This window comes from Thunnus thynnus, chromosome 13, assembly GCF_963924715.1.
Source record: "Thunnus thynnus chromosome 13, fThuThy2.1, whole genome shotgun sequence".
NCBI lineage: Eukaryota > Metazoa > Chordata > Actinopteri > Scombriformes > Scombridae > Thunnus > Thunnus thynnus.
In genome coordinates this window covers 1989125-2015286 of record NC_089529.1, presented here as the reverse complement: position 1 = coordinate 2015286, position 26162 = coordinate 1989125, and the positions used below count along the sequence as shown (strand labels likewise).

The following is a 26162-nucleotide window of genomic DNA, read 5'->3' as shown; positions in this document are numbered from 1 at the left end:
TGCCACCCAAAACTCAGTTTTACATTTAATATAGCAGTGCAGGCTTGCAAACACACATCAGAACTGATGATATGACACAGAAAAAAAATTGTTTTCACTTGGACATGTTGCACATTATTAGGAAACATTTACTTTATGTGAGACAATCTGTAACACAGTGTTGATATGGCAGGAAAGAATATTCTGATTTCAGCTCCATTGAATGGAGTTCAAAATTGCATCCTGATACATCATGCAGTGGCCTTCAGTCTTTCATGACTGGAGACCATCTAAAATCATGCTAACAAAAACTATCTTGCAGGTACTCGAGTCTCTGCTATTATCTAACAACCTGGAGGTAAATCAAGAATGATTTCGCGTCATCAAACTGAGATGTTGTAGATGTGAAATTAAAATGGATTTTTCACATTCCAGTGCAAATAGCTGTCTTCACTCTACAATAAATCCAATGGCTCATTCTTCTAAAACTATTACAAGTCCATTTTGCAAAGTTAAAATCCTCATGGCAAAAGTAAACACCACATTACGGTTTTTAAAAAAATGTCCTGACTCACTGTTGAAACAGGATGTCCACTTTTTGCCATCTAACTAATTATCTATCCATCAACCCAACTCGCCACCTCCTAATAAGAAATTCACCTTATATAGACGTTGAGCTGCGTCACTTCTCCGGGTCATAATTACTACAGCCACTAGATGGCGTCTGTCAGTGAAACGTAACTGTAGGTTGTTTTTGGTGACTGAATGAACAACCTATAGGGTCGTTTTTCTTGGGAGGATAGGATCATTAGAAAATATATTATAAATATAAAATTACTTAATCTTCAATCTTCTTTAGTTTTACTAATTGAAATCTTTCTCTATGCTCACCTTAAATCTCAGTTTATCATGTGTACTTACCAGCAGATTTTCTGACATCACAGCTAGTCTGGAAGTCAATCCTGGTGTGCAACTTACACAAGTGTGATGTAGAAACTGGAAGCCTCCAGTGTACATACGCTGAGAATGAACTTTTCACTGAGGTAGAAGACGTCTTTTAGATGAACAATATTTGGGTTATAGTCTGACCAATACTGGATGTTTGACACCAATAATGATATATTCTAAATATTTGGGAATTTAAAAAACATCTGATAATGATACATAGGCTGTATTTTTTTGGAGACATTTTACAGTTGAAAAAGCAACTTGTCAGCACTCTGGTGGACAAACTAATAGTGACACTGTTTCTAAATGACCTCAAACCTAGTTTGGTATTTCTGTGCTGCAACTTCTAAATTACTTACTGGTTGAAAACATACACAGAGACTTACAGTGACTATACTCATTACTGACTAAGGAGTTTTCCGAGTAGAGCCGCTTTGGGCCGATGCTTCAAATATTGGAGAGGGGGTGTTAGGTTTGCAGTCAGGTCATTTTGAGACAAAGCTTTGTAACCTGCCATGCTGTTTTCCGGGGTTGTTCAGTGTACATGATGCAACAGTGGAGAAAAAAAGTATGATGCTTGGACTGACGGCGACTGCTTGACTGATGATTGGAACCATTGTTAATGGGGAAACCCTATTACTGACCCTAGGAGCAACACATTGTGTGTGTTGTTCAAATGGCAGCTGCTACAGGTTCAGAAGTTTACAACACAATAGAATAATGACTACATCACGCTAAGAACGGCTTGGTTACATTTTAGGCTAATAGCTATTAATGCATTGTGTGTACCAGGCTGCTTCTGTTTTTTTCTAAAAGCCACCAAAATAACAACACTGTCTATGAGGTTTGCCCCTTTTCAAAACTGGCTACATATCTTTCCCAATTAACATGGGCAATGGCATGTGTAAAAACCTTTCAGCTGTCCTTTTTCACAGGTTGGGTTGTCGTTTATAACTCTTTTTCTAATATCAGGTGGAATAATTGGCAGTTTACGCATACAGTACCACCCTAAAATTTATTGACTGTGTTGGCCTTGGTTCAGGGCAGCATCACAAAGTAGCCACTGATTTTATGACTGTTGTAATTGTGCTCCCCATTTGGAATTGAAGGATTGCTGCAGATTTGGAAAGCAACCAGGAACTCTGTGTTTAAGCAGGGCTTGATCGTTAAAGCTTTTTTCACACTGAAAGCAGGCTTTGGGTTTTCAGGAAAATATACTGTAGTTTCTAACCCCCAAAAGATTTCCAAAAGATTTATGATAGGGGAAAACAAAAGTGATTTTTCAGCCCGTCCTCTCAAGGAATTTTAGTATAGGTCTAAAATTCAGGCCGGCAAAAATGACCTACAGTTACATATGCCATCTAGTGGCCATAGTAACTATGGAAGTGACGCAGGTCAGATGACATCAGTATAAGGTAATGGTGTAAACAAACTATACGTTGTTTTCGCCGGGCTGAATTTTAGACCTATAACGTTGTTTTTTTTATGAGGATGTGTGTGATTTTTTTCAATTTAGGACAATAGCTTTTTGGCCTTAATGAATCGCGTATTAGCAAGGCAAGAAAATGGCTTAGCAGAAATCACAGCAATGGGATTTTGATTAATGAGAAACATTCATTTTTGTATTGACCATTTAAAAGACTATTAAGATTGCCACTCAAGCGTTGAGCATTAATTATAAGGCAGGCCTACATAAGCTTCCATGAAATTTAATGAGCACTGTAATGTCTGAAATAATGCAAAGAGCTTTGTAGAGAATTAGGTTGTAAATGAAGTCCTTAAACAACAGTCATATTAAACTTTTCCTGCCAAGTTTGTTTTCAGCGCACACACTAATGATACCTTGTTCTATTTTTTTCCCCTGAGAAAAAAATGCTTGTTATTCACACACACACTTAATTGCTCACAGTATATTAAGAAATATTTGGAAAAACTGACAAAGAAAATCTGAGCAAACAGATATGATACTTACATGACAACTAATAATTATCATCAATCCTAACCTGCCATTATGACAAATAAAACACATTTCTTTTTAATAATTACACCTTCTCCAAGACAAGATTGTAAACAGCAGTTTGTGGCATTTTTAAAAAAAACTGAATTAAAAAAAAAAACTTGTCAAAATGATTAAGAGAAGTGAATGAGAGCAGTTGCAGCACAGTCATGTACATCAACCCTGCTGTTGGTCATCAGTGAAGCTTTACCACCAGGAAGCCCAAACAGACTTAAGCAGTGCATTCATGCATTCGCTCCATGCGTTGGCTCTAATCAACCTGTTAAACGGCATCAGGGTTCATCTTAGACATCTGCTGCTGATGTGATTGCAATTAAAAAAGCTACTTCAGTGCATACTCACAACCACAACATACCAGCCCAGATGCCAAGAAGCAACATTTCCCAGATATGAGATGGGGGATGTAAGCTCATCAAGTCACTCAGTCTACTCTGTAATACAGCAAGTCTCCTTGGCCAACCGATATTTCATCAATATTCATGAATACAGGGTGGGTCTATTGGTGCCATGTGCTTTGTCTCTTCCACTGAATCACTCAGGACTAGAACATGACTGTCATAACATCAATAATGTGGAAAATCCTGCTTAAATATTCATGAGTTCACATATCCTGAACGTGGACCTGCAAATTCATGCTTCTTGTGAACAACAAACAGAAATACAAAGCTTCCTAAGGCTCATAACTCCACTCTGCTGTCTTTCTTATCAGCTCTTTGTGACGCTGTGAGAGCCTGTAGGTCCTTTTCTGGGGGCGCTTTAAGTTATATCAGCCATATCGATCTGTTAACTTTGCATTCATCAATCACAAGGTTAGGGCAATGATTCAGATAAAATCAGCACACTCCATCCTCCCCCCAGCGGGAAATTTGTAATTAATACCCCTACGTGCCAGTGCATCCTCTTCTGTGGAGAAGACTGTGTCACCTTTGTTTACAGGTATAGTTACATATCATGTCAGTATATCAGCTGCTCAGTTTTTTGAAGGTTTTTGAAAAGAGGAAAAAAAAAAAACAACTATATATTTAATGAAGATTCCTGCTCTCAGGAGGCTCAACTGTTTCCTATTAACACTCTCCCAGACTGCCACAACAAAGGCCTTTGCCAAGGGGCTTCCAGTACAATCAATGATAGCACTAATTGAAATATTATCTCTCGTGCTTCACACAAATGCCCAGGCAAGCCCCCAATAATTGCACACAGATTATTCCACAGACCATGTGCTTGCTAACCACTAACTCTGCCATCTGCTCCAAAATTACAACCATACCGCTGCACTAGTTAAATACCCTCAGAACACAGCAGCTCCCCAACTGTGAGATGCCTCCCTGCTATTAATGCATGAGGGCAGGCCCAGTCTCGAGTGACCTCCTTATCACTGAGTCGATGTTAAGGATCTGGGCAGGTGATGGTATATGATTGATGTGGGTATACTGCCTGCCCACGTAAATTATATATCTGTTTCCCTCCCTTGAGATTTCAAATCAGATAAAAAAGGAACATATGGAAGATTTAGGAAACCATCGCAGGCTGCAAACGCTTCTGCAAGGCTGGGAAGTCTTCACAATCAAGCGGATGAAGAATAGCAGCAGAAACAGGTTGATGGTATCAGCAGTTCAGGCAGGAGAGGGATGTTTGGTGAACAATAAGAGGCTGTTATTACCCATTCTAGACACAAGAACTACAGGTAAGCCGATTATAATACAGACAATGAAAGTCACATATCATGACAAGGTCACTCGGAGCTGGAAAAAACAAAAAAAAGGAAACAAAAGGCCTAATTACAGCTAGGTAGCAAGACAGAAAGCTGCTTTTGTTCATCACATGGTTAATGTTGGGGATGTCATTCATTATTTATACTGTTCTCCTTTTGTTTCTTGATAGATAAACTTGTTTTAACTTATTTCATTATCCTCTGGTGACTCAGTCTAGTTGGCTTTGGATGCTTCTCCCTTCTTCTTGATTTTAGGGATCCTGAAATATGCCTTCAAAGTACCATTTTTGGCACGAGAACCTAGTTTTTCATGAGCAGCTACAAAAAACTTTCACTGTGCAAGCATCAGCTATGGCTTCAATCGAAAATACAAGTGTAGTGGTTCCAGTGTGGAGTGGCTGACACTGCGGCCCTGTGGCTTGATCTCCTGGGCTACTCCCAGCTGCTCCAACAAGTGTGTCCTCTAGTGACTGAAGCAACTCTTTACCAAAATAACACAAAAACAAAACACTGTCCCAGTGCAAAATTCTGTAATAATTTACCCTTCACTCACATAAAAAGACACAAAGGACCTCTTAAAAAATACAAATAGCTGGAGTAAAACTGTTTTCATGAAGCCATGTCCAGAATATGTTGGCAAAAACCTTCTAATGTTGCACTTGAGTAAATTAAATTTGGTTTTGGTATAAATGCTTCAAACGTACCATCATTTAGGACACAATTGGTATAAAATGGCAGATTACTGCTACTCTAGTAATGTTTGCATTTGACATAATAATTCTGTTTGTTATTTTAATCTTTTTAGAGGTCACAGCATTGACTTCTCTTGCAAAAGGTTTGTTCTTTTATCATTGTGGTTATATCTGCTGTTTTAAGCTTTACCAAAACATAGATAATTGAACATAACATATGTAATGTTAGATTATGCAAATAAAAATGCAGAAAGTGGCAATAAAATCCCTTACTCGCAGCTGCATATACTGTAACTGCTTCATAAATAATGCTCCTAACAAACAAGAATAACTTGTGAAATGCCTGGCAACTTAGAATCTTTGCCTCTCAGCGATTACTTTAGCTCGTCTTAACTCCTCAGAAAATCTCATCCTTTGTGTCAAAAGTCAAAAAACATCGGAAGAATTTGAAACTCTGTGTGCTTCATGTAACTCTGCTAAACAGCCTTTGGCATTCCCTTACCCCAGAGGACACATATACATCCAGCAGTGTTTCTCTAAAGCTGCGTACATAGAGACAAACAGTACTGAGGTCGAGCTGCGAGTTTCTCAAGGAGGCAGCATTCCTCCGACACAACAACTTGGTGAATGGACACAGTCTGAAGTCACTATCCCTGCTGCTTATTAATCAGCTCTCCCTGGCAATGTCCCTTCTGGCCACCGAGTCACATGACCACTTCACTGGAACTTGGCAAACTATGTGGGGGAGGAAAGGCTTCTCAATAAGCTTAGCCTTTACTTTTGTGCGACTGTAGGAAATGCCACTGCGTGATGACAGTGCATTATTTGATATCCAGGAAGTGAAATTGAAGCCATGCATGTGCAAACTAAGGACTTTATTCAGCACAGGAAAAATAAACAAAAAAAACAAAAAACTGATTCCAGCTGCATTTTCTGCCCATGATGGATTTACCCGGAAATGTTTATCTGCATTTCAAATACCAACGTTTCAGAAGTTTCCTCTGGGATAAAGTCTGTGAATCTGTCTGTTTTCTTCAACCTATGGGAGTCTTGTCATGTCACACATTTAGAGTGTAAGTTAGAGTAGTAATAATTATATTCAAGAAAAAGTTTTTCTTTCAACATCTCCTGAGATTTGTTGTTTTTTTTCTTTGTCTGCTGAATTGTCAATGCCATACACAATGCAGCCACAGTATTGAGAGCCTTCAGTGAAATTCCAGCACTGCAAATTGATTGTTGACCCAAACTGAGTGTGAACAAATCAATCACGCTTCCATTAAACTCTTACAACAAACTTTCCACAATCCAGAAATGATCATTTGTGATGAACCTGTGAAAACACCAAACAAACACAAGAAAAACCCTAAAAAGCAGCACTTAATACAGAAACAGACTGCAACACAGAAATTGCTCCCCACCACAGGAATGGGAAAGACAACTGGATAACAATTACCTCCAATTTGCAATTTGCCTTTTCAGAAAACAAATAGACCCTCTTGTTGTTTCCATGAAATATGCAAAGTGGCAATTTCACATCTGTGGAATAACAATTGTCATTTACAGACACTCATCATCTCATAACGTGTCTAATTTCCTTAATATTGTACCATGAAGGGAAGCAACGTGAAGTTTAATTGAAAAAAAAAAAGTTCCATATCCACGGTAACCTCTTGAGTCAAGCTATGGAGCAAGAATAAGAAAAAAATATACTATAGAGGTGTAAAAATAGCTCTCAGTGATCAATCTTTCATTTCTGGGTCCATTTTGTTGCTCACTCCTGTGTTTTTCTTATTTCATGGATGTCACGTCCATATATTTCCAACTTGTATAGAAGAGGCTGAGATACAAATTTTTCCTGTAACAGCAGACTCAATAGACTAGAATGCAATGCAGCCATGAGGCAGGTGGTATGTCATGTGAGGACAGTCTCTTCTCCATTCTCTTCTTATTGCTCTGTCTTGCCTGTGTATTAGGGCTGTCACTTTTTTTTCGAGATTCAAACTGCCATTTAATCGTGGGAAAAAAATAAGATCTGTAATTATCAGTCTGAATTCAAACTTCACAGTGTATAATAAGAGGAACAAGTTGTTTCTTGTGTTCCAGTGGGGAGTGCTAGTAAAAAAAAAAAACAACATAAAGTCACACTTACTGCTTTCCCTGTCACCAATCTTCCAGGAGCAGTGCTGAACTATGAGGTGGTTTTGGTGTAGTGGCCACTCTCAGTATTGCAGGATCACATGACACCCACTGGCCCAAATAGATGTTTTTTTTTCATACAAAATCATTACAAAAGGAACGGCTGAAAAACAATATTGTCACAAACCCCCCTTTATTTGTTAGGTCTAATAAAATTTGGAAAGTCCCAAAGAGCCATTTCAGTAAATCATTTTCACTATCATGCCATTCACTTCAAACTGTGAGGCAGAAGAGACATGAGGCGTGAGCCACCATTTGCACTGAAATTCATTCTCCTTCTTTTAGTCATTATAACTCAGTCATATGTCACATCAGAAATGATACACATATTTAGATTCAGTGTGATGTACATTTCCCGTGAATATCATCGTATCATCATCGTAGAAAAAGATGCTGCCTATATCATCACGTTTTGAAGTTTTCTTCAGTATCACAGCAATCCAGTGATAGTTGTCTGTACATCCATGGGGCACAGTATCAGACTTTGAAGTTACTTGATTGTTGCTTGCTTTTTTGGAATGGAGAAAGCTACCAAGCCAACGGACAATCAACGGGCAATCATGACACTAAACCATCTGAAAACTAATATGTGGAACCATTATTGAATGCAACAGCACGGATGGCAAAATCACAAATGTGAAGCTGCTTTCTGGTTTTGTAAAATGCAATTGCCTAACCCCAAATTTTCATCAGACATAAGCAGAGCTACTGAAGCATCCATCAGTCCACATCGATACATCAAGCCTCGCTTCAGCAGCTAGAAAGGCAGCAGTCATCGCTGACCACAGTGTTTTTATCAGGCTCACTGATATCAGACATATAACAAAATTATTGATCTGTTCAGTGGACAGAAATGTAAGTTATTTGTATTTAATTTTTTACATAAAATTGTAAATGGAAAGTAGGCAACAATTCATAAAGAACGGTGCTGTTTTTGCTTCTTGCATTGCATCTGAATTAGTGTGAATGAATTACATGTTAGTTCTCATTCATTCAAACTAGATTCTTTTTTTTTTTTTAAAGTGACAGCCCTTCTTTATGCATACAGTAATTCACAGCTGTTTGTAACAGGTTCATTCGAGTTCTCTGGGGCGCTCTGGGAAGTGTAGGAAATCCATATCTGGAGTAGAGGTGGATGAGGAAGGTTCAGGGACAGTGCTCCCAACAGATTCCAATGCTTTATGTCGAAATACACACATCAATACATCTTATAACAGTGTAAGAGTGTCTGAGGGTGAACTCATGCTCTCCAGTCAAGAAGCCTCCTGGCTTTAATAGCGTCTCATAGCCAGTTTACATGAGGTCCATTTATCACATTTTGATATCACGCAACTGCACACAGGTGGCGATATCTACCTGCCATTGTCGGCCATCTGCCTGCTCTGCCTGTACATTCTGCTGCAAGGCTTTATGTGGACTGTGCACCGGGAGACAGACACAGACATTTTTTTTTTTGCAACAACAGCTCTGCCTCTTTTGCCTTGAGATCCCTACTGAGTAGCTGTAGCCCTGCGATAAGAAGAGAACACACTCTACCCATCAACAATGATCTCAATGTCTTTAACAAAAGACTGCATACAGTGAGCACACCATGGCTCCCGTACCACCACCCCTATCCATCTCTGCTCTCTCAGCTGGTCATCCAATAACAGCTGTTGCTCCAAATTCCGATCTAAGCGGCTATAATTCTCATCTTTGGCTGACACGGGCCGATGGAGGAAGGACAAGGGCACAAAACACAGGCCTGCAAGGGTCTTGGCCAAAAAAAAATCGCAAGAGTTTGTGCTGCATCCTGGCAACACCAGCCAACACCGTCTTCTCCCAGCCACATACAGAGAACGAGGGAGGGAGGCAGCCCGCTTAAACAATGAGACTGCCTCATTACCAGTGTTTATCTTAAGCTGGATTAATACTACAGAAAGAAATGCTCTTCTTTTGTTTGGGAGTAAAAGAATATGTGCTGCTTCTTCTTGGGCAGTCTGATATTGGGATGTTTCACCGTGTTTTAGGCTTTTTGTTGTTGTTTGGTTTATTTGCAACTTTTTTCCTTCTTGCAAAAAAAAAAAAAAAAACCCACAACACCCACTGATGTCAGCGTTTGATTGCTTCCCACTTACCCTTCACATGTCAGAGTCTGTTTGTTCAGTTATGTGGAAGATAATCAACCAGTGGGGTTCAGATCCTTCCAGGTTTCATGAAACATTCTGAAAGTTACATTCAGATTCACTTCAAAGATAAAAACACTAGGACCAGCTGCAGAATATGCCAGAGGTACTATTTGTTTGAGCTGTATGAACTTTACAGCCTCACTTTACAGAAAACATGAAAAGCTCATTCCAGGCACACATACTTTTAACTACAGCTTTTATTCAAGTGTGACTCCAGAGTCAAGTGTGAATCAGTTTCGTCATGGTAAATGCTAGGGGTGGGGGGAAAAAAAATCGATTGTAAGTTGCATCCCGATGCGGACATGGATGATTCTGCATCAATTCACAGATGTCAAAAATCAATTTTCTAAATGTTAGTAAATAACGTGACGCTGACAGAACTAAAAAGGCAGAACTCGAGTGCGAAGGCGGTGCAGCTGCAGCACCCGGACAGTCTACAGGGCGCACGCACTAGAGTTCATCTTCACTAAAGCATTTTTTGATTTAATGAGTAAATAATCACCTTTGCAAGATGAACGTGGAGTATATTGTGAACTTTCTACGCCGTCACTCAGAGACTAACGTTAGCGGAGCAGAGCATCAAACTTCAACAGTAACAAATGAGACCGGCTGACCTACACGCTGCAGCACAAATAACTTCAACCAACTCTGAGGTGAAGAAAATAACTCCATGCTCAGTCTGGCCCGTTGTGCCTTGGACAGCGATGTCTTTCCGCGGAGCTAACGGTGCACCAGAGAGGCTGCTCTCCACTGCTGGAGACATAACATTAACAACAACACAGCGGAGCACCCTGCCTTGCCTCATTTTGTTATTCTCATACAGGCAGAAGATTGTAAGATGCTGTCACATTAATTAATTCATTCATTAATGCAGTTAACTTTTTAAAATAAAAAGGCTGCAGACTATTTATTTTATCTGCTACTTATGTTTCATATTGTATTTCAGTGAAATAAGGACAACAGTGAATGGTTCGGCACACAGTGTACTGGAGCAAGAGACTGAAAACAGGCCCCCTTTTCTATTCATTCAGTCCAGAATCGATTCTGAATCGAATCAGACACCAAAGAATCACATTGTGAGATTCCCCAAGATTCCCACTCCTAGTGAATGCAACTATGCCAAACATAATAGATGGAGGGAAAAAATGCAAGACCACACGAGGTGCACTGTGAAGCTGACCTTGTCATATCCACACATATTTTCCCACTGCACATGGGAAAGCCAAAAGGATGCACGCCCTTGATTTTTCAAAGTGGTTGTTGTCCTGGGACCAACATTTTGTATGATAGCCCTGGGACAACAACTGCTTCAGCCAATCAATGTTTGTGATGTGAAAAACAGGAGGTAAAAATGGCTGTGCAAAGATGCACAAATTACAAGGTGAGACCAACATGAAAGTTTTCAAATTTACTTTACACTAATCTGCTACTACAGCTTTATGATCATGAGGATATTAAAATGCATGTTTGCTTTTTAGATTAGCATTTTGCCATTATACAAGTAAGCTAACATTAGCTTGCAAAGTTGAGCAAAGTTGCTATGCCAAGACTGATTAGTATTGCTATATTTCTGGCTCAAATTGAAACAATCTGAAAGTAATATTTAGATGTTGAAATTTTTATAGCGTACCTAGCTAAAAAAGCTCAAACTTAGCTAGCTAGCAAACATGAGCAAGCTAGCAAGCCACAAAGCCAATACTAACCAAACTTTTAACGTGGACTCTAAATGTAAATAATATTTGACTAAAAAGGACATTTGATTTATTTTCATATTTAAGGACAGTGGCAAAATATCTAGCTTTAGCTAACAAAGCATAAACCACCCTTCATTATTGATGTTGGTTGAGCTTAGGGTAACTTAGTGATACATTCAGCAATTTTATGGGCAATGCTGCAGGCAACAAGCAACACAACAGTGAGGGCTAAAAATCTATCCAATATGCTGAGGCAACTCCTAGGGCACTGTTGAATATCAGAGGTTGCCCATAATATTGCTTTGTCTACTTCTATCCATGGGTTAAGGATACTCTGAGCAATTTTTGGGCAATATTGCAAAAGCAGATATATTTCAATACCATCACAAAAATAAAGCTGTAGGAGCAGACTAGTGTAAACTAACAAGTAAAATTTAAAACTTTCATGTTGCACGTTGAGGTCAACATTCATACTGTATGATGGTCTGAAGACAACAACGTATAACAAAAAATAAATCAAAAAAGACTTGAGGTCAACATTCATACTGTATGATGCTCTGAAAAAAACATCATATACCAGAAAATAAAGCAATGTTGATGTGAGAACATATGTTAGGTAACTTTTTGGGCAACATGACAACATACCTGGTAACAGGAACTGAAGTGAGTTGTAGGGAAGATATATAGCCTACCATATAATGTATCTGTGCAACAAGAAATGGCCATATAAATAAGGCATTGGCAGCAGGGCTCTCTGTGATGACATCACAAATGTTGATTGGCTGAGGCATTTGTTGTCCCAGGTCTATCATACAAAATGTTGGTCTCAGGACAACAACCACTTGGCAAAATCAGGACGTGTGCCAAAGCACAGCGTGACACTGTGATATATTGTCCTTGATGTACAACTGTCTCTCAATTTCTATATCAAACATAAAAGAAAGACAGAAAAAAGAAGAGTGGCTCAAAATGCATCAACAGGAAACTGATCTTCATTTTGGAAGAAGCTTCCTACTCTTTCCCTCTCCATTGAGCTGACGCAGCCCCACAGCAATTTTAGCCTGCGGCTCATCCCCTCGAGGTGTGCCGAGAAGCGCTTCAAGCACTTATTCGTGTCGACTGCCATCCAGATGTACAGTGTTTCCTGCCACAGTGGCTTCAGCCTCAGCCAGCCAAGTAGCAGAGCTCTTCAGCCCAGGTGCCTAACACCGTCTCTATCAATTTGCTCCTAATTGTTTTTCTCTGGTCCTGTGATCTGCCCTGCTCTCTACATCCACCCTGCCCGCCTGGTTCTGACCGAGTCCTCTCCATACTTCTGTACACATCTGTATACAAGCCAAAATATCACAGTTTCTCTCATGAACAATCACAACGTGCGCGAGCTGCTTCCATTTGTTATTATAATCAGATCAGACTGTGAGAGGAGCTACTGTAACAGCTCCTTTATGTTTTAAAAATAGATCCACAGTCTTAAATGTTAAAACCATGATGACAGCATATTTTGCAGCTAAACCCATATTGATACAAAGGGGTTTGAAATGGGTAATGCAAAGGTAATTACTTTTACTAATAATTACTTCTAGGAATCTTAACTTTATGTATGACTGGGAATTGGTTCCGATAGCCGGTTCCATTTCGGAGGAGATTCGTGCGTGACCTGGATCCAGAGTTACAACACTAAATAATCTACAAATGTACAAAACATTCAGGTAACGTTAGCAGGCTACTCATTTTTAGCCACTGTTGACCATCAACAGATGAAATGACAAAACATCACCAGGACCAGATTACATCAGCTGTAGCTAATTAATGTCATTCTGTAAGAAATTACATTAATTACAGATTTATTCATTAAAAATGTATTTAAGATGAAACTTTTGGCTGTTGTGTGGTTAATGTACTCTCTGTAAGCCCGTGTCTGTACTCGTCCAAAGATTGTTAGAGAATAAAACATCACTCTAGATGACTCATCTCGACCCAATTAGAATACCATAAAAACTGCAAAGTTTCAGCTGTCTGAGCCAACAAAAGCTGATTACAGACCTCAATTGAACCTTTAACTTTTAGTTATTTATAACTTGAGTTACCTGCAATTTTTTCAAAATGAAGCTAATTAATTTCAATAAGGTGTTAGAAAGAATACAGATTCAACAAAATGCTATGCAACCTAAACACGACTGTTTTAAAAGTAATAAAATATACTGTAGCCTATTATCATGAGAGCTTGTGATGCACTAACCTGCAGACCTCTGCTCACCTGTAAATCTGCCCACCTTTATTCATTCATTCATTATCCTCCATATGTTCTTTTTAATCTTTTTATTTGTTATAATATTTGCCTCACTCCTATCAGTGCCCTATTCTGTTGCTGCAATGACCCAATTTCCCCATGGGGACCATTTAAGTTTCATCTAATCTAATCTAACACATCTCTGATTCTGCAAGAGATCTGCCGATATGCAAATGAATTCTGCACAATTTCGGTGCTGTCTGGAGAATGGATTGGACTTGAAATGGGGTGGAAAGAACATTTTTTGCCGGTGTATTAAAAAGCAGACATTTTTAATAGCGCAACGATGTGACACAAAACAAAACGCTTCCTCCCTGGCTGCCTGTTCCAGCGGTAATTTGTGTATTTTTCAAAAATGTTGTCTAAGTATGCAGAGGTTTTCTTTTCACTTGACACCATTTCCTGCCTGCTAAATAATGACTATACTACCTTGCAACATAAGTAATGATATGTGGTATTAACAGTGACAGTATCTGCTGAATTTTATTAAGTCGGGGGTTAAAACAAGCTCTCTCTGGTCTACTAAAAACACACTGAGTGAGTCACTTGATTAATTCCATCTTTTTCTTACCACTGACACATTTCAAAAGTACATAATTAGGTTGAAAAGTGCAAAGAGTCTGTGCCACAGTTTATTTCAGAGCTTTATATGCTAAAACTGTGTCCCACATAACATCAGTTTCAGTCTAGCAGAGTAGCAACCCTCATTCAAGATGGTACTTGATAAGAGGAATAAAAACAGTAACATTAAATTTGTTGGCATAAGTCATTAGGCAAAAAAAATCTACTTTTGATCAGCTTTTTATGTAAGAGTCATGTGCTGCTTTATTTTTCTGTGCAGGAGCGTTACTTATCACATACTGGGCAGGACTTTGGTTGTGGAGGGCTGCATTTTGTGCAGTCCAAGACATCTGGAAAAAGCAAAGGGGCTGCTGGCCAAATAAAATATAGTAAGGTTTTGGTTTGCAGATGATGAGCAAAAACACCCTCCCTTCCTTCCTAAATCAATGGATTTATCCACTTCATTCATTTATCCATTCACCCCTTTATTTATTTATTTGTTCACTTTTGACTTAAAGGGTCATCATCAAAAGGACAAAGAGGATTTAACAGCATTAATCTTTCCTCGAGTCCCTATCTTATTGTAGATTCATGATGGAGCTTAAGGAAAAAACAAAAGGTAAAACCACAATAGGTTGATTAGGGCTGATAAAGGTGCAGTTCATTTCCCGCAGGCGACCTTTATTTGCGTCTTTTTCAGCGCACCTCGATCCGGCCACAATCTAGTAACTGGACGGAATGTTAATGTCAGGTGTAAACAAGGTCAGAAAAGACTGAGTTGCTTCACTGCTCTCCCTTCCAGCAGCAAAGCCCTCTTGCCTGCCCGGAGAATATGGCTTAACTTGGATGACCTGACCACGCAGTCAATGTGGATTAAGAACTAATACTTAATCAACTTTGCAGCAAAGACCTCCCGTCCGGGAGATTTACCGCGCGTCAAGATGATCCTCAGGCAGCAAGAGCCGCAAGCGCAAAAAAGGACAATTGCACAGTGAAGGTGCATTAAAAGACCTATGTGACTGAAGGCTATTCAGCCAGCATATGATGAGCAGCATATTAGTTGCTCCTCTTCGGTTTTTGGTTTTTGTTTGTTTTTTTGTTTGTTTTTCCGGATTCAAAAATGCACAACCAAAGCAAAACTAATACTGCTGAGAATTATTTTGACAGGATTAAACTTTCACAGAAAAGAAGAGCATGACTACAGCTTAATATAACCGGTGTAAAAATAAATTCAAAGCAACCACTTAAAGATACTTAGAGAGTCAAGCCACTGGCACCAAGACAGCTCAACTGCACTTCACTAATCGCTTTATTTAAGCTGCAGCTTAGATGACAAGCATCCTGATGTCAGACGTGCGGGCGAACACTGCCGCGACATGCATAAGGCACTTGGGTGAGAACAAACTGACTAACAGTCCCATCCAAACATAGCCGGAGACAACGAGAACAAGTGCTCAAAAGATGACAAAATCCATCACTTACCTTGCTCCATCAGCAGGATGCTCATCCCGACCAGCATAGCCCAGTACAGAGGATTTTTCATGTTTATCGATCTGTTGTTTGTCTTCTGTGCGATGTCGTCGGGGAAAAATAGCCTGTGAGTCTCTGAAAATCCTGAAAAGTGCTTTTCTTCAAGTCCCCGGTCCTCCTGTCTGACTGTAAAGCATCCACCAACGCAGCGCTCAGCAGAGTCCCTCCTTCAGCTGTGAGGTTATTGGCAGCGCTGCTACACACAAGCTAGCGGCAATCAACACAATCATTTCCGGTCTGGTTTTTCAAGTAAAACACACTCGCTGGTGTTCTGCCGTTTCGGTAGTCACTTAGCAGTGGCGACATCTTTAATTTGAAGAAAAAGTCGACCCACTTCCTGTCCTGACCCGGTTGTTTGTAGCTAGCTTGAAGTGGCTATTAGCGGCGACCGTCCAACAGTCCGCTGTTTTCCTAATTACGTTATTTTACTCATAAAACATGCTAATTAAATTAACTTATTTATCTTGCGGTATATAAATTAAAACAAAATATTACCTGCGAGCAAAAACAGAACAATTTGTGTAGAATTTAAGATATTTAATATAGGTTTCATATCAGGATTTTTCAGTTTCAGTTCCCTGCGGTAGGCCTACCCATAAAGTAGTCACCTAATTTATTATAAATGTTCAACAAGATTTTACAGCCCATCATATAAACCAGTGGTTCCCAACATGGGGGTCGGGACCCCCTAAAGGGCACACGATAAATCTAGAGGGCCACAGGATCAAAATGAGTAAAAACATATTTTTATGTTGTGATTTTTTGTTCGGATGTTTCTTTTACTTTTTTGTGAACACTGGGTAATTTTACATCTTCAGACCTCTAAGAACTATCTGAATAAATACAAACTGAGAGGGGAACATCAGTCTTTGCTTGAGATGCTTGACATTTACTTTAGATGGTCACACAGGCCACAGGGGTCAGAGAGCAGCTGATTCCAGCAGTCTGCTGTCTGTTTGATGCTCAGTGACTCAATAATAATAACTTTTCATGGCTTGTTGGCTTTAAAAAGTCACCCTCCACCTTCTATTAAAGACATTCAAAATCTTTTCTCACAAATCATGTTGTAAACAATAACAGCCAAGCATGCAGAACAGAACATGTGAGAAAGGCAAAATAATAATAATAATAATAATAATAATAATAATAATAATAATAATAATAATAATACAAATAATACAATTCTGCATCTCTGTACCATCCTCCTGCACTTCATAGTTACTTCTACTGATTACATGCACCAGTCTCAACTATATACTATAAATGCATGAAAAAATCTGATTTGATATATTCTTAATTTAAGCTCAATTTTTGCTGACTTCCAAGAAAATATTAATCACAAGTAAAACAACTTCTGACAGCTTTAAAGGATACCAGCAGAATAACTATTTGTTGTTCTGTTGCCATCAATTCTAAAGTCATCCATGAATTTACCAATCAGAAGCTATTTCTGTCTGTAATACAGTACAAACACTTCAGAGACACTGTTTGACAAATGCAATCCATCATTTAAAATAAGTGCATTGAATTTGCATTTTGTTTTCTTACCAATATAACTGTTCAGCCACAATCACTGCAGTGGCAGTTTTATCAAAAGTTGTTCCATTCTGCAATAATAGAGTTTAGTCCAGCTTCAGACGAGTGACTGACTTCAATTCCTCATTTAAACATACAATCTATATGCATTCATCCATATTCATATTTTCTTTGTTTTTTTTGTTTTTGTTTTGTTTTTTAAATCAGCACACTCCTCATTTACGGCTCTATCAGTGTTGTTGAAGTATATTATCAGTTGATGTAAACACCATCATGACTGTTTCACAGTATTGATTGTGAGTGTCTTGGTTGCATGTTAGGGCATCCTTACACAGTGTTTATCCTGCCGACCTTGTCGTGACAGGACACTCCAAGTCATGCTATGCTGTGTCAGCTGAAAGCAAAAACACCCTTCTCTGCATGTCACTGTATGTGCTTGCAGTGGCGGCCTGTTTGAATGAGTGTGAGCTTAGAGTCGCTCCTCTGCTGTTACTACTGCTGCTATCTGTAAGAGCTTTGATTCTACTATGTGTGTCTGCACCCTGGAGCTCTTTAATTCTGACTTAATTCCCATTGGGGAGATTATTTGCAATGCTCCCTGCATGTTACTTACCATGTTGCTATGTATGACATGCTGCTATTCTGTATTGCCACAGCAGGGAGCGTCCCAAAGAAAAGAGAATAGCATCAAGTTGAATTGTTTTTCTATTTTCCATTAGTAATAAACATACATGTGAGGGTGTACTGTACATCACGCTTCCATTTCAAATGTAGAACATACATTGTCTAACATACATTTCTGAGCTGATAATACATTTGTGACTAGAGTGTTCATAATTATTTATTTCAATTTATTTAGGGAAGTCAATGATGAATCAATTCTCTGATAATTGCCCTTAATAATTTAATATGGCAGCTGTCTACCCAGAGGCTCATGCATTCACTGGACTAGCTAACCATAGTGAATAAACAGCACTCACTACATCCCATCATGTAGCTAAACCAGTATGATATAAATCTGCTGAGGAGAGATCTGTGTAATCTAGTTTATGTTCATTTGGTAAGAGCTATTGAGAGCCACAGCCCTTTTAGTTGCTACACAACAAACAAATTAGATGGCTGATCAGAGGTCTAATGTTCAGTGCTGCTGGTTCATGCTTTATGTGTACTTATTCCAATATGCTCCAGTTAGAAAATAATCTGCTGGAGAATATTCTTACTTATAAATATACAACTCAGAAAGTGCAATGAATCACTTTTTGTTATTTTGTAAAGATAACACACCAAAGTTGATGTTGAAGTACATCACACTCTGCAGCTCCATAATGTATGAATAAATATTTGTACATAAATCTTACTAAATATTTGTTTATGCAGGGTGTACGGGAGCCTTTAAACCGGAGAACACAGCTACTACAACAGCACCGGTGAAAGATGTTCAGCTGTTGTCTTCAGAGCGTCAGAGCCTCTCACTGGAGGCCTTCCACTCCCTCGTCCTCCACTCTGTACCAGAGTACACTGGCTTCTCCTTCCTTGAGATGTACAGCAGGTGACCGTTGTGTGATCTTTTTAAGAATTAGTGCCACTAAAACTAATCCAGTCTAACAAAGCAACCCTGCCCTCATTGATATACATGGGATGGACAAAATATTGGAAACACCTCTCAGTATAAAGCATTAGCTAATATTCAAAAGCACCACAAACTGCAGCCTTTAAATGACCATAAAGCTGAATCTAAAACAGTTCAAGTAAAAACTTAACATTAGAACCCTCATGAACATAGGATTTATTGCAGGTCTGTTGGATGAGACTGCATTAGCTTCGGCTAGGTGTAACTAATAAACTGAGTGTATTGATACAGGCTATTCCTTTTTGACTATGTCCAAAATGCACCCTTTAGTGACAGTATGACTTTACACATCATGTGAAAAATGATGTTTTACTATATATATAAAAAACTTATGACCCGCATCAACTGCTTCTTCTACAGCAACACAATCACCAGAAGAAAACGTTGGCATTGAACGTTTCTGCAAACCACAGAAATGTTGAATATATACGTTTCAACACCTGTAATACGTATCATATCATCATTTCTACAAATGTAGCATATTAACATTTCTACCCGTTGAATAATGATGTTTTATGGTGTGACAACGTTGTGGTTAAAGTCTGGTTAGGTTTAGGCACAAAGACCACTTGGTTAGGGTTAGAGAAAGATCATCAGATCATCAGAAACACCCGCTTTTGTCGGTTGAAACGGGAAGCGGGCATTGGTTCCCAGACAGTTTGCCCCATCAAGGAGAAGCTAGCGTACAGTTAGCAATTTCAGTCATTTAATCTAATTTATAATTTGGGTCAGTGAATGTATTTAATATTATATCACTGAATGTGATCTAAATATTCTTATCTCCCCCAGCATATGCATCAGCCCTGATGGAGTCTCTGAGGGAGGACTACTTCAGGTCATCAAAGACTCTACGAGAGAGAAGCGCTACCCTGTCCTCCACTGCACCAGAGTCCCTCTCCAGATCCCACCAGCAGATCAGCAAACATGAGGCAGTCAGCCTGTAACCTGCACAGCCTTGACGGTTTAACACAGGACTTTAGTGTGAAACCTGGCACGGATGTCGTGGTTTTCAGTTTGACATTATAACAAGTCAGATTAATTCTACAATGACTGATTGTTTTGTTGTTTATTCATTGAAACCTGGTAAAAGATTTATATGAAATTTGGGGGAAATTTTTGGATCATGAATGATTGAGTGATGGGGTATTTTTGAACATTTTCACTATTTACTCATGCTTATTAAATAAAAAAACATGTCTCATGATTGTGTATCTCTATGAATTTTGATGTAGAGCCAGACACAGACTGAAACATTTTGAAGTAACTAATTAAGCATTGTGCAGCTTTGGTGGTATCCATGCTGTGCTTTCTAGTTGTTTTAAGGGTAAATTAGTATTTTTTCATTTGACCATATATGTTTGAGATACATCAAGATACATCATTTAAAAACTTACATGTATGTTTATGTGTCCTACCTGATTCTAGTCAAAATTAGATATAGTATATTTTGTACCAGTGTTTTATAGGTTAGTGGTTACATGCTGTTATTGATCAGTTTGATGGTGATAGTAACATTTTTGAATTTGGGTGGTGGGATTAAGCCTTGCTTTACATTTGTATTACATACATACGCGTTTTGTTTTAGTTGATGCAGTTGGAGAATATTAGAATGCACGAGTAGTTTTTATTTATATAGATTTATTAGTATTAGCTGCTGGTGTCTGCAGACCTAGCCAGTAATGCAGCATCTGTTAGTAACACATGAAGCTGCTCTTAACTGCATAAAATGTTTAAATACATCCAAACACTTGGTTGTTCTTGTGATAACTTTTATTGTCACCTAAATGAGGTCACTGAAACCTTTTGTAACGTCTTTTGTCGTTCCATTAAAAACTTTGATTAGAAACGTATCTCTCTCTTTATCCGTGTCTCTCTCTCTCTCCTGTGCGGTTGCGCCGTAAACGAAGTGAGGAGTTAAATCACCGTGACACAGACGTGACCTAACAATCTGATCTTTGTGCATCAGTGTCTGCTGGTTCTCATGCTGGAAGTTATGGTATAACTGAATTTCTGTCCAATGACCATTATTTCTCCTAATCCTCGTTGGTTTCTGATCCTTTGGACACTTAGCAGGATCAAAATTATGTGTTTGTAGTCCGTCATATGCACATGAATAAACATTTACAACCTCTTCAGTGTCAAAGCCAGCCCTGACATCCATTCCATTCTCATTCAACTTGACAGCATAGTTCCTACATCATTTTCCTACACATTGATTCACTGGGGTCTCTGCCCAGCATATAGCATGTGATTAATGTTGTTCAGCCATTTGTTTAATGGCAAAAACAGGCCGTCAGCAAGCTGCAATTTTGAGTCAAAAAATTATTTTGATATAATTCAAATAATTTCATTTATTGTTAAAATACCTAATTTACATGGATTTTGTGGCATTTAAGCCAGTAGTTTAATAAATAATATGTAAATGCTCTTATGGAATACGTATAACTTGTGTTGCGTCATTTTTTTTAAGTACTGTATAACCAACTGTTGAGCAGGTTTTTTGATGCATTCAAATCGCTGCATGATACTGAAATGCATGAAAGAAAACATACATCAGCAAAGCTATTGGATGGGTCTCCATGACACCACATTGCCTCATGTCATAAGTAGTTTTCAATAATATTTACAGACAGCTGTGGCAAAAGTCCTTGAAATTATTATATTTAGGTGAAAGTAATAAATTTCATTTGCTGGTCATTTCATTGACATGATAGTAGCATGTCCTCTTACTGTAGCAATGATTGATCAGAATCAGAGGTTGGATCTGATAAATTGGTTATTATCTCCCTCTACCAACCAACGACCAAATGTTAAGGTGGGTTTAGACTTTTAAAAAAACAATTAATCTAAGGAGGAGTCCCAGTTTAAATGTAGGCCATCTATAGTAGAATGTTTCAGAGTAAATCACACATACTGTTCACTGGTTTGATAAAAGCTACAGAGAGAAACAACATTTGCAATGAATCAAAAGTTCAAATAACAAACAAACTTGAAACAAACTCTTTGCAGCCCTGGGTTCACATCTTGGTTCAATATTTATTTTGTTTTTGAATGATATTTCATGTTTATGACCCAATGAGAGCAGGAAATGAACTATACTGGACGCTGTAGAAGTTAACAGATAACATGAATACCTCTATGGTTGGAGTGTCTGAGAGGATTTCACGGCAGGATCACTAGGATGGAGTGACTGTATCAGCACTCATCCTCTCTCTTAAATGGAATCATTATCTTATCTCCCGCTGTGTTAGCCTATATGTTTATTCTGTCTTCATCTTTGAATTTTATTTAGGATAAAAAATACACAACTTCTAACTGTGAGACAGAAAGGTCATTCCATGATCTTTCTGAGAAGTTCTTTCATGTTTTCTCTGTATCATATGCTATGATTATATGTAATTACACATTACTGTTCATTAGTTTGTGGCACAAATTGCACATTTAGTTTTTTGAATTTGTCTTGGAAGATTATCTAGGGAAGGTTTTTTGCATCTTTGGTGCTGCTGAGTAGTTACAGGTCCTCCTGTAGTCTTCTGCTTGACTTTTCTTCCTCAGTGTTTATACCTACACTGTATTATGTCTTCCTTTCTGTTTACTCATTGGTTCAATCTAGAAAAAGTTTTGTAAAATCCTTAGAGACATGCTTTAGTGATGGTCGAAATAAATCAAGCTGAACTGCACAGTTATCTACAGTGCTTTGAAAAACAGCTACAGGGAGGTTCTGTATTGACGTGTGCATCATGTCCATCAACTCTTTCCATCAGTTTAAATGTACTCTAAAGCAAATCCTCTCAGGGGGTTACAGGAGCAGACTCAAGTTTAGTGTCCATGCATTTTACATTTCCCACAACAACATACAACAGCACACACACTCTCAGAATCTAAAGCCAGGGCCAGCGGGGCCACAATGTTTCCTGCAGTGATATATATAGGCTATAGCCAAGTCAGGCTTCCTTAGCACAAGGTGTAGGTCACTCCAGAGGGAAGCTCATTCACAATCATTTTTTTATTGTATTAATGAATGTCATTTGTACCATACTGCCACCTAATTTTCAGTGAGGATAGTAAGTAATTAAGCACATCTCAACAACAGCTCCAGGTTAAAAGGTGGTAGAGGAGTACAATGTCATGATTCTACTGCTGCTAATTCCTACAGGGCTTTAGAGCACTGAGGAGGATAATAGCATGCAGGGAAGCCATTTATTTAGCAATATTTTGGTTAAACAATATGTGTGTGGACCGTACTGACCATACAGACAGACAGTATGAAGTGTTGTGCTGCAGGAGTGATTTGAGAAGTTTCTATGGATGTGTTGTTGCTGTTTTCTGCTGTGAAAACCTTTTGGAATACAACTGTTGTGAATCCAAGGTGACTGCAGACACTGTTCTTTATGATGGAGCAAATGACATATTTGATGCACCCACTTATCAAGAACACAGGCTGTGAGAGTTTGATACTCAAAACGTCAGTCCAACCAACAATTTTTAGGCACAGCCCAGACTAGCCTTCTAGCCGGGTTTCTCTCTGAGATTTCCTCCTCCACCAGCGGAGCCACATTGTTCTCTGAAGCTATTGGATTTTTTTTAAATGTAATTTTTCATTGTTATGAGCATCACAAATAAATCTTCATTCACTTCTGTTGTATTAAGGTCACGGCAGAAACTGATGAATATTTAAAAACCTGTACATAGATACCAATAATGAGAAAGTCTTCTACATGAGTCTTGAATGCATTAAAGGACCAGTGTGTAAGATTTATGGGGATCTATTGATAAGAATTGTTGTGTTTTCGTTATCTTAGAATTAACCCTTTATATCTATTTAGGGAGCGGATCCTCTTCCACAGAGGCTGCCATGTTGCACCGTCATGTTTCTACAGTAGCCCAGAACATACAAATCAAACTCTCAAATTCCAAATAAGGGCTTTTGGTGTTTCTCACGAGTTTCGTGGCCAACGTAGGTTCTTCTAAACACTTGAAAGGGAGGGGTTGAGGGCAGGGGTATTCAGTTGGTTGCAATCTGCAACCTCACTGCTAGATGCCACTAAATCCTACACACTGGTCCTTTAAAGTATATAATATAGTATATAGTATACTCATAAAAGGTATTGTACATATCATAACAATGAGTTTATTCAGAAGTGATCACTGTGCAATACTGAGCATTGTGATATTTGAATAGAGTTTGTACTGTATGTAGTAGGGGTGCACCAGAATGCAAATATATTATTCGGCAAAGCACAAATAGTGGGTTTTATACAAATATTTGTTTCATACAAATATTTAAAAAATCATTTGTTGGGGGTGTTCCCCAGAGATAAAGCTGAGCTACTGACACAAGCAAAGTGCTCCCAAGGGACTCTCTATAACCTGTGTTTCTCCTTCTCCTTTCCACAAAGTTAGGTTATAAAAAATAGGCAATAAATGAAAAGTGCAAAGCAATAATTGCCTTTGAAGTTCCTCCCTACATGTTACACGCTGTGCTGTCTCTGTGTTATGGGTGCATAAATAGTCAGAGGTCTGTCTGCAGTGAGGCGATGAGTCAAGTTTTAGCTCAGTAATCAGCGCAGTCGTCTATGATCTAAGAGACTCCAGTTCAAGACCCGATGTTGGGGACCTCCTTCATAAGGTAGTTTATTCATGAGCACTTATTGTAACATTTTAACACAGGTGTATTTACTTTTTTTTTTTTGTCACAACACTTTTTTTCCAGTCACTCACTCACAGACAGAGCAGGCACTAACGCAGCGGAGGAGCTGCCACCACCACTGAAGAGTCATGATCTAGAACTCTGTGACTTGTTTTGCACTGATTAAGAACTCCAGCATGTTGTCTCAGCAAAACGTTATTACTTTTGCTGCCTATTCATAAGCCCTTTTTATAGTATCCATCTGCAGCTGCAGTGCCAAGGCCAAACCAGTCTTAAAAATGTCCTCAAGCCTCTCATTCATACAGCCTGATGCACCAGATTTTTGGGGAACTTTGTCATTCAAAAAGTCTCAATGAAAAATTGTCCATCAGTAACAGCTATTCCTTTTCCCTTTTTTTTTGCAACACTTATATTCAAGTTCATATTGGAGGCTATTTTTAAAACATTTTACATTCACATTTTATGAGCCTGCACTTTAAAATTTGCTCCCATTTAATAACACGTTTCTCAGTAGAACCTTTAATTTTCCTGTAATTCACAATGTTTTAACCTTTGTTTGCACACACCCACGTGCACACACAAATTAGATTTGAAGCTGGGTTGTTAAATTGGACACGTTTTTAAAAACAGATTGAGGAGCTTGTTACAATAGAATGGGCATAATTAATGAATGCTTCCAAGCTCTTCTGCCTCTCTTTTCAAGAGTGTACAGTGCTGTGCAGTCACAGTAGGGGTCTACATCAGGGGTTTCCAACTGGCGGTGTGCGGCCCCCTGGTGGTCCGTGAAGGCATGGTTCCTGACCATGCATTTAATAATGTAGTTTCAGTGTGGGAATCACTATTTTTATATACATTTTCATGTATTAATTATCGTTTCTGAATAATCAAATTCATGCAAATATATATAAAATTTAGAAAAGCCAAGGTGACTTCTTTTAGGATTAAAATACTGCCTATCCATTCTATGTAGGCTGTACTCTGCTAATGTTGGAATGCGTCCCTAACACCCCATGCATTCTTGGCTTATCTATGCATACAGATTCACGCCCAAAAATATTAGTTCACTGACCAGCATCTAAAAAGAGTTCATTTATTTTTTGCCAGTGAAAAAGCCTTTATGCAAGTTACAGTAAGAAGTAACAGAGTTAATGTCTGAGGGGTGAACTTAAATTCGGAGTGGGCTACTGCTATGCTGTTAGCTAGTTAACTAGCCAGCACCACCATGGAACGGTTGGTAGTAAGGAAATAGCCAGTGACAGAGGTGGAAGTGGACCAGGCTTCTGCTGCATGCTGACAGACAAAGCTTCCACTTCAGAGGAAAGAGGGAAACGTCAAGAAGAAAATACAGTGAGGATTACATTAAATATGGATTTATATTAACTACTGACAAAGCAGGAGACGAGGTGCCGTTCTGTTTCGTATCTAGATGCATCTTTCAAATGAAGCCATCAAAACTATTGCGGCATATGGCGATAAATCCCAGTTTCTTGAAGGCCAGGCCTATTGAGTATATGCAAGAGATGTTGCATAATTTCAAAGACAGCAGATGCTCATGAGAAA

At 38.7% G+C, this 26162-nt stretch overlaps 2 protein-coding genes across 2 annotated transcripts in view; both read right to left on the bottom strand.

Moving 5' to 3' along the window:
• ntm (neurotrimin) overlaps positions 1–15971 on the bottom strand; it is a 447933-nt gene extending 431962 nt beyond the window's left edge. Inside the window, exon 1 of the mRNA XM_067607284.1 lies at positions 15739–15971. Within this exon, the coding sequence (XP_067463385.1) occupies positions 15739–15799 (61 nt within the window). The 5' untranslated portion in view covers positions 15800–15971. The remainder of the gene's footprint in view (positions 1–15738) is intronic.
• Positions 1–26162, bottom strand: part of hyou1 (hypoxia up-regulated 1) — a 298959-nt gene that overhangs the window by 100414 nt on the left and 172383 nt on the right. The gene's annotated exons all lie outside the window — the stretch shown is intronic.